Source organism: Salmo salar, chromosome 11, assembly GCF_965601325.2.
Source record: "Salmo salar chromosome 11, fSalSal1, whole genome shotgun sequence".
NCBI classification, from domain to species: domain Eukaryota; kingdom Metazoa; phylum Chordata; class Actinopteri; order Salmoniformes; family Salmonidae; genus Salmo; species Salmo salar.
This window is the reverse complement of record NC_138301.1, coordinates 27,769,181-27,778,710: the sequence shown is the minus strand read 5'-3', so window position 1 is coordinate 27,778,710 and position 9,530 is coordinate 27,769,181. Positions and strand designations below refer to the sequence as shown.

Sequence of the window (9,530 nt, the reverse complement as noted above, 5' to 3'; positions counted from 1 at the left end):
CAGGGTGGACGAGAGCGCTGGTCCGGGTGTGAGGGGGTGTGAAAGCGGGTCTGTCCGTGCTGTAGCATTTATTAATCATCATAATTGTTTGTCCGAGCTCTCATAAAGGAAAAGGGCTGGTAGCAGTCTGCACAGACTTAGTCACGACTGACTGTTCTTCTACAAGGTCTAAAAGACCTAGACCTACAGTAGTGAGCTCCAGATGTGAAGAGAACATACTCGCACACACACACGACTTAGCAAATCAAAAGCAGGATTTGGCCTCCCAAAAAAAGAAAATAAGATTGTATTTGTTTCAACATGACACAAAGTAGGGCGTTACTGTAATGAAAACCACAGGTTTATGAATGAGGGGGGATGTCACTCTCAGTCTCACATGGTTGGGGTGGTTTGGTCAGGCTGGCTCAGAAAGAGAAAGAGAAAGAGAAAGAGAGAGAGAGAGCAGGGAGAGAGATGGACGGACATCAGCCTGCCAGGACAGATTCAGACAGACAGATGGCCCGGCCAGCTCTTTGAAGCCCTGCAGAACATCCATTACAGCAATCTGCAGTGCTTGGCTGAGATGTGGTGCAGAGCGAGAGTGGAGTTAAGCAGGACCTAGGGCCCCAAGAGAGAGAATGGAACCCAGGCCAGGGTCCTGGTTCCCCCAGAGAGAATAGAACCCAGCTCAGAGTCCGCAGAGAAACACTAGAGCCCAGCAGTTCCATCGCTGCAGTCAGATCTCATGAGTTCTCACTGCACCAATATTCATTATTACACACAAGCACAGAGCTCAGCTCACACTCGCCTATTTTTGGTTAAATTTAACTTCACCTGACTACAACAACACAAGGGGAACTATAGCTATGGACTCAAGCAGTTAAAGGTATCTACAATAACTCCCAGCCCACCACAGTATAACATTACTGTGAGTTACGGCAGAGCCGTAAACAGATACTTTTACTCATGAAACCACAAGAGGACATCGGCCAAGTATTTCATAGGAATATTACTCAAGGTTCCACAGTTCCCACATGCAAACCAGGAAATTACATTTTAAATGGATAGATTGAAAAAAAAAAAAAATTGAATGAAATGTATCAAATATATAAATCAAGGCTGAGCATATGCAACCCAGAGCAATATATACATGCCATTTTTGGGGGTGGATATAGTATATCTAACCTACCCGTTCACTACTCGCCTATTCTAACACATAATTCTCACATCCCTCATCCATTAAAACAGACAGAAACAGTATAAAGAAATGTCTTTAAATATATTTTATAAGATGCGCTACTTATGCGTTCGCATTTTAAATATAAAACATCTTATTACTTTTATCTTATTACTTTAATCTTATTACTTTCGCATGACACTCCATTTAAAAAAAAAAGTTTTACATATTATTCACTGAATATTTTCAGCTCTTTTTCCTGGTTAAAGACTTATCAGACCACAGAATGGCAAAACACTTGGAATGTCAAAGCATTGGCACATTAGTAGGGTTTCAAAATTCCAGATATCCCAGTTAGAAGATTCCCAGAATTAGGAGAAAATAAGCTGGAAATCGAGAATCCAGCAATAAGGATTTTTGGAAATCCTGGACATTTTTGGAAAGTTTCAGGAATTTTGCAACCGTACACATTAGTTAATTCTCAACAACTAAAGACAACAGTATCCTGATGCTACACGATCACAGTAAGATGTCTGGACCATCAGGTAAGAAGCACCATCTCTAGTCTACTGGGCTGACTGGTTGTGGTTCTTCCTCTCCTGCCAGGACTTCTTCCTCAGATCCAGCTCAGTGTCTGTGAAGGCTGCTGGGCCCCAGTTAGTCATCCTCTGTGGTCCTTTATCACCTGCACAGACAGAAGGAGAAAGAAAACATCACAGACTGTATTGAAACAATAGATCAATAGAACAAAGTCATCAATAGCATTGTAATATGAGTATGGAGAGGAGAACAGAACAGTATATGAATATGCAGTGGAGGACATTCTACTATGGTGATGTTGGCCTCTCTCATTCTTACTTACCTGGCTGGATGAGACGGACCAGTCCCTCATGCTTGGCCACCATGTCCTTCCAGCTCTTGGTCTTATTAGCTGCCTGCTCCAGTTTCATTCTCACCTCCTGTAACACAAACACACACACATAGTTTATCCATATATCTCAATGATGCAAGTACAAGTCCCTTTAAGTAATAAATAAGTTATGCTGTTGTTCTTGAAGTAGAGACCGTTCTCAGTGATATTGCCACTAGATGGCAGCAGAGTGCAAGGAGAGACCTGTATGATGGTTTTGTGTTGCGTCAACAGTTGACAGAGGAGTAATTCGAGAAGAAGCCAAGTTTGGGGCCAGGGACTGTTTCTGGTTCAAACGTCAGGCAGCCTTCCACTGACTCAACACTATATTCATCTGAATAAAGACCAGTAGTTGCTCACAGACATATAGATCTAAAGGAAGTACTTCCTGACAAATTTGTTTTTATCTTGTTTATGAAATGGCCCAGCAACACCTTACTTTAAGTGAAGTGTTAATAGGGGACATGTTCCCTACTAAAAGCCATATTGAAACACAGACAGGGTGTTGTTCTCTGACCTCGTACTGCTCCAGCGCTCCGTGCCTCTCTCTCTCAAGACTCTCCAGCTGCAGCATGGCTGCCTGCAGGGCCATCTCCTTGGCCAGCCGGTCGCTCTCCAGCTCCTGCTTTTCAGCCTGGGTCTGGGAGATGGCCCTCTGCTGCTGCAGGTGGATCTGCTCCAGCTCTGCTCGCTTGGCTGACTCCTCCTCCAGAAGCCTGGGTACATGCAGAAACAGACACACCACATGAACCAATCACAGACAGACACTCAAAGAAATGTTGGGTGCAGATGCCTGAGAATGTTAACATCTATACACAGGCTTCTGATACACAACTGTTTTTGCGCGATAATGTACACTCCATCTGTGTGTGAAGTTGTGTACCACATGGCACCCGTTTCCCTATATAGTGTACTATCTTTAACCAGTGCACATACACTGAGTGTACAAAACATCAGGAACACCTGCTCTTTCCATGACATAGACTGACCAGGTGAATCCAGGTGAAAGCTAGGATCTCTATGTCATGACTGACCACAATAATCCAAATAGGTCAGATCAGGTTTGCAATGAATAACTTCAATCAGACCCCATTTCACCCGTAGAGGGGGGAGGAAAGAACTAGTGGTGATTGACACTCACGTCCTATTGTAAATCAAGGGAGAAGATCCAGGCTTGCACTCTCCAAATTCACCAAAGGAATGTGCTTTGTCTCAACAGACCTTTTCCCGCTGAAACTCTAACACGTTAAAAAGTGAATAATGGAACAATATTTCTAATGCAGAACGTGGGGAATTGTCAGAGGCGATCTATAGAACACTAATGTCATGTTGTTTGTTATTTTGTGATGTCATTAAAAATGTTATGAAGGAAATACTGTAACTTGGAAAGTAAAGTACACACTACATGGATAAAGTTTCCATACTATAGGTTGTGCATGTAATATGGAAAATGATTAAAGTGTTTTTGAATAGAGAGGGATGTGATTTGAAAAGTTATAAGAGATAATTGTTTTCCAAAACTTTGCACAGTGAGTAATCACCGCCCCAGAGTGAGGTCAGGGTGCGTGCCAGCCAGCCGGAACCAGACGTTTCGGGCAAAAGGTATAAATGATGGGTTAAGAAAAAAACACATTGAACCAGAAAAGGCGTGAAGCGGCTACTACATGTTTAAAATGGTTTGAACTTTGAATCTCAACAGGAGGTGGAGATGATAAACTCACCTCCAGGACAATCACTGGTACGGCTGATTAGCTGTCCTAAGTAAAGTATCTTCGAAAGCGAATTTAAGTATGACCATCCTATTACTCTGCTCAAACCATCGTATTACGCTACTTTCATCACCCCACTGGGAAACCATTGATACGGCTGGCTAGCCTATCTTCAAGAGTGAATGGAAGGAAAATCAACTCTGTAGTTCTGTTTAGGACTACACGACAAGTCACCAGATACCGGACAACTATGAAGAAGGACAACAGTAGAAGAGTTGTTGAAACCATTTCGGACAATCAGAGCCTTACAAGCGTGCCGCGAAAAGGCCCAACACCCTTTCCAAGGCTGCCCCAACACCCTTTCCAAGGCTGCCCCGTTCACCGAGAGATCCCAGGCGAACCCAGGCATTTCATGTAAATACATTCATGATGTCTTGTTGAAAGCGGGCAGCGGTTCTTGTGCAAAGTATATGGTTATTGTAAGTGACAGTAGTTTCTGAATGTGGCAATGTTAAGTGTCTCTGTCCCTCTCTCTCCATCTCTTCTTTAACAAGCATCCATGTTGTTGTCATTCCGCTAGAGACCTGTTTCAGAGTATTACGTCTCCAGTCAATAACTGGTGCAGTGTGTGTGTGTTTATCCTGTTCCCATTTAATTAGCTAGTAATTAAATAATTCAACCAATTTGTGTAGTACTGAATCATAATTAAGGCTTAGGTTTTTGCAGATGCAAGGAGGTTCAGAATGATGATATGATACGAGGTTATGATTAATAAGTTGACTGTTTATAGATGTGATAGGTAAATACCTTTTAGAGTTTAATTCGGGAGATGGTAACTCTTTAACCTCTATGGGCTAGGTGGGATGCTTGCGTCCCACCTACTCAACAGCCAGTGTAATCCCGTGGCGCGTTATTCAAATTCCTCAAAAATGCAAAAACTTCAATTTTTCAAACATATGACTATTTTACACCATTTTAAAGACAAGACTCTCGTTAATCTAACCACACTGTCCGATTTCAAAAAGGCTTTACAACGAAAGCAAAACATTAGATTATGTCAGCAGAGTACCCAGCCAGAAATAATCAGACACTCATTTTTCAAGCTAGCATATAATGTCACATAAACCCAAACCACAGCTAAATGTAGCACTAACCTTTGATGATCTTCATCAGATGACAACCCTAGGACATTATGTTATACAATACATGCATGTTTTGTTCAATCAAGTTCATATTTATATCAAAAACCAGCTTTTTACATTAGCATGTGACTAGCATTCCCACCGAACACTGCCGGTGAATTTACTAAATTACTCACGATAAACGTTCACAAAAAGCATAACAATTATTTTAAGAATTATAGATACAGAACTCCTCTATGCACTCGATATGTCCGATTTTAAAATAGCTTTTCGGTGAAAGCACATTTTGCAATATTCTCAGTAGATAGCCCGGCATCACAGGGCTAGCTATTTAGACACCCAGCAAGTTTTGCACTCATCAAAGTCAGATTTACTATAAGAAAAATGTTATTACCTTTGCTGTCTTCGTCAGAATGCACTCCCAGGACTTCTACTTCAATAACAAATGTTGGTTTGGTTCAAAATAATCCATAGTTATATCCAAACAGCGGCGTTTTGTTCGTGCGTTCAAGACACTATCCGAAAGGGTAAATAAGGGTGACGAGCATGGCGCAATTCGTGACAAAAAAATTCGAAATATTCAATTACCGTACTTCGAAGCATGTCAACCGCTGTTTAAAATCAATTTTTATGCTATTTTTCTCATAAAAAAGCGATAATATTCCGACCGGGAATCTGCGTTTAGGTAAACAGACGAAAGAAAATAAAGCACGCGCCTAAGCCCATAGTACTCTGTTCGGCCACTTGCCAAAAGCGATAATGTGTTTCAGCCAGAGCCTGCCTTGATATCGTTCAGCTTTTTCCCGGGCTCTGAGAGCCTATGGGAGCCGTAGGAAGTGTTACGTTATTGCAAAGATCCTCAGTCTTCAATAAAAAAGAGCCAAGATTAAACACAATTTGTCAGACAGGCCACTTCCTGCATGGAATCTTCTCAGGTTTTGGCCTGCCATATGAGTTCTGTTATACTCACAGACACCATTCAAACAGTTTTAGAAACTTTAGGGTGTTTTCTATCCAAAGCCAATAATTATATGCATATTCTAGTTACTGGGCAGGAGTAGTAACCAGATTAAATCGGGTACATTTTTTATCCGGCTGTGTCAATACTGCCCCCTAGCCCTAACAGATTAAAGAACCGCTCTCGTGGTGTCCCAGATCCTAATGAGTTAATTGTTACATTATTAATTTAATTGTATAACAATTAAACATAGTTAGTTAATTAGATAAATGAGGGCAAAAGGGGAAGCAACTCAATATTAGAAAGGTGTTCCTAATGTTTTGTACCCTCAGTGTAAGGCTATGAGTGTGTCAAGTGTGTGTCAAGTATGTGTTGCGTCTAACCTGGTCTGTAGTTTGCGCATGGTCTCCTCATCCTGCCTGGCCTGTCTCTCGTCCTCTAGTGCATCCTCCAGGCGGTGGTACATGTCCTCCAGCTCCCTGACACGTTGCAGGTACTGCTCCAACTCACTGGACTTCTGGGCCACCTGCTCCTCCATCTGCTGACGAACCTGACAGGGGACAATGGACACACAGTTTGATATGATAATCTGCACACACACCACCACAGTACAAAGTAGCATGTGGTGTGCATATGACAATCAATTCTGTTTAGTGTAGATTTTCCCAGATAACTCCATAAATAATACTGTTACTCATACTGTGAGTAATAGTAATACTAATAGTAATAATACTTTGTTATTCATCAAACGCAATGATTCAAAGTCATGAGATAAGTCTTGCTGAGCAATACGTTGTTACAGTGATTCTGAGTATGCACTTCCTGGAACAGAGCTAGAGTGTAGCTTTGTGGTTGGTTACCATTTTCTCTCTCTCCAGGTCCGTTCTGTAGCGGTCCTGCAGGTCAGTCTGGGTCTGTTTTCTCCTCTGCTCCTCCAGAGTCGCTGTGGCCACTGCCTCCTCCAGTTTCTGTTAGGAGCCAAGGGAGAGGAAGCCTTAACACTACAAAAGCCTGGCCTCGAGGGAACGAGTCACCAACACTCTGGATAACATAAAAACAGCCTAACCAGCTCTGCTAGGGCAAGTAGTGAGGTCAGAGTGAGGTGTTCTCTCATGTCTGGAAGTAGCTAGCCAACGTTAGCTTGGGTGCTTGACTGCCATTGGAGTTGAACGCTCGGATCAACCCTACTCCTTGGCCAGAATGTCCACTGTGCGCTCTGAATTTACGAACAGACAATCTGACAACGCTCTGGATTTACAAACGCCCAGAGTGCACTCTGGCACTCCAGATTGAATTTACGAACACACCCAAAAACGTAAAATGTCTAGCTAGTCATTTGTTATGCTAACAAGCTAGCAAGAGGTTGCCTAGCAACAGCACCAACTTCCGGTAGACAGGAGAAGCACTAGTCCTCAACTGAAACGATACCGTTTGTTTACAGTATACTAAAATGAACTAATAGTATGTAGTATATACTCATTAAGTACATATACAGTATGTTAGTATGGGTATTTTAACACAGATAGTGATTTAATTGACATTAATTAAAAAAGAACATTAAAAAGACTGCATGGGGGCTTTAAGGAACATTATGAATTTAAGAAAATGCATTTCAAAAGAACAGAATGGCATATTTTGAGTTTAAATATATTACTGTGGTTTGAGTGTTGCCATGGAATCGCAGTAAATCAGCCAAAATTTTATATTTTGAAATCGAGCCCAAGGGGTAATTTTTAAGAGTTGTTTAACGAGGATATGTGATTTAGAATCTGCTCTTTCTAATACTATAATACATATATAGACATCAAAACGTCATACCTGCTTGTGACTGTAGGAGAATTTGAATAAGTCACTTTTTGGCATTCCTTCCCCTGCCTCTGTGTCAAGATGTATTACTACCACTACGCTGCTGTTCATTGATGATTGGTTACCATTACCATAAGTATTTATCCATTTATGCTGCTACTGGTCATTATTACTCCTGTTTACATGAATATATTACCATTCGTATATGTCAGGGATCCCTCCGGAACTGTGTCATTACGCACACCTGGTCCCCATTTCCTTGATTAGTAATTGTATAAGTGTTCACCATGGTCTTGTCGATTGTGTATTTATTCGAGGTACTCCTCGCTCTTTCGTTTGGGTCTCAACCCTGTGTTTTGTATAGGTGTTTGTTTGGGCTTTGTCCCCGTGCCTTGACATGGCATGCTGTAATTTGGGTAAATAAAAACCCCTGTTACCTATTTCTGCGCCTGTCTCCCGATCCCTTTATACCAACGTGACAGTATATTACCATAAGTATTTATATATTCCTGCTACCAGTCACTTTTCAGCACTTTTTAGCCCTGCCATACTGCTCCCGAGTGGCGCAGCGGTCTAAGGCACTGCATCTCAGTGCAAGAGGCATCACTACAGTCCCTGGTTCGAATCCAGGCTGTATCACATCTGACCGTGATTGGGAGTCCCATAGGGTGGCGCACAATTGGCCCAGCGTCGTCCGGGTTTGGCCATCATTGTAAATAAGAATTTGTTCTTAACTGACTTGCCTAGTTAAAGAAAGGTTAAAAAAACAACAACTTGTATATCCATCTGCCTTTTACGCCTACATTGACACTCTTGCACACACTCAAACCAACACCCACACACACACACTCGCACTCACCAACACATCATTTATGCAGCTGCCATACCTGCTCACCGAGCATTGAGGCCCCCACCAGCAGCCAGACAACCACCGTGTCAAATCACCATACGCTTCCTGAGATTCACCGACAAGGAACGAGTCCTACAGGCGGTGAAAATCAACACCATTACAGTAGGAAACGCCAAACTCACTTTACACCAGGACCTGTCAGCTGGAATACGTCGAAAGCGGCGAGAGTTTGACAAGGTGAAGAAATACTCCATTGACCGAGGCATCTTTAGGGGATTCAAATACCCAAACGAGCTCAGGATTCTTCACCAAGGAGCCCTGCGACACTTCAAAACTCCCGAAGAGGCAAAACGTTTTTTGAAAGACAATCCTGGTCAATGAGAAATGGACCAATGACTAAATGCGATTACTGTTATTACCAAAGGAGGTAAGACAACATATAGCTGACATCCAAAGACCCACCCACTCCCCTAAATGTCATAATAGCCGTCTAATCTATATTTATTTTCCTTTAGCTGAGAGGGATAGGCTATATAGCCTAACCTAGGCCTACTAACGTTTCAGCCTACTTTTATTTCCCTTTTTTTGTGCCATTATTACTTGTGGTTCCCTATGTCCCTTGGGGGAGGTAAATGTAGGCTGGGTTATTGATTTTATTTTCTCCCTCTTTTAATGTGGTCTGGACGGGGGCTACGTTGTCATTTACTCAATGCGGGGCGGACAGGATGAGGCATTTCTTTGCTGGGGAGACGTTGTGCGTTGCTAACTGTTCCCGGTTTGTTGTTTTTTCGGAACACAGAATTGAAACTGAGCGGGGGGTAATAGATCCAACTCGGCTGGGATGTTCAGAGATTGTTATTTTATGTACACCATTTATTTTCCTTTTATGTGAACGCAGCTGTAACTATTATCCACCTTTACCCAGAGATGACTTGCACTAAAGTTCGTTTACTGTTCGATGACGATGACTAGTACCTTAAATCTATTGACATGGAACTG

At 42.2% G+C, this 9,530-nt stretch overlaps 1 protein-coding gene across 2 annotated transcripts in view; it reads right to left on the bottom strand.

Moving 5' to 3' along the window:
- Nucleotides 1-1,247: 1,247 nt before the first annotated feature.
- The window catches only part of LOC106562355 (switch-associated protein 70), a 32,161-nt gene continuing 23,878 nt past the window's right edge, over nt 1,248-9,530 (bottom strand). For both annotated transcript variants that reach the window (XM_014127182.3, XM_014127183.2), the window contains 5 exons: nt 6,736-6,843; nt 6,259-6,425; nt 2,584-2,782; nt 2,019-2,115; nt 1,248-1,841 (listed from right to left, as the gene is read on the bottom strand). In XM_014127182.3, coding sequence (XP_013982657.1) covers nt 1,723-1,841; nt 2,019-2,115; nt 2,584-2,782; nt 6,259-6,425; nt 6,736-6,843 — 690 coding nt within the window. In that variant the 3' untranslated portion in view covers nt 1,248-1,722. The remainder of the gene's footprint in view (nt 1,842-2,018; nt 2,116-2,583; nt 2,783-6,258; nt 6,426-6,735; nt 6,844-9,530) is intronic.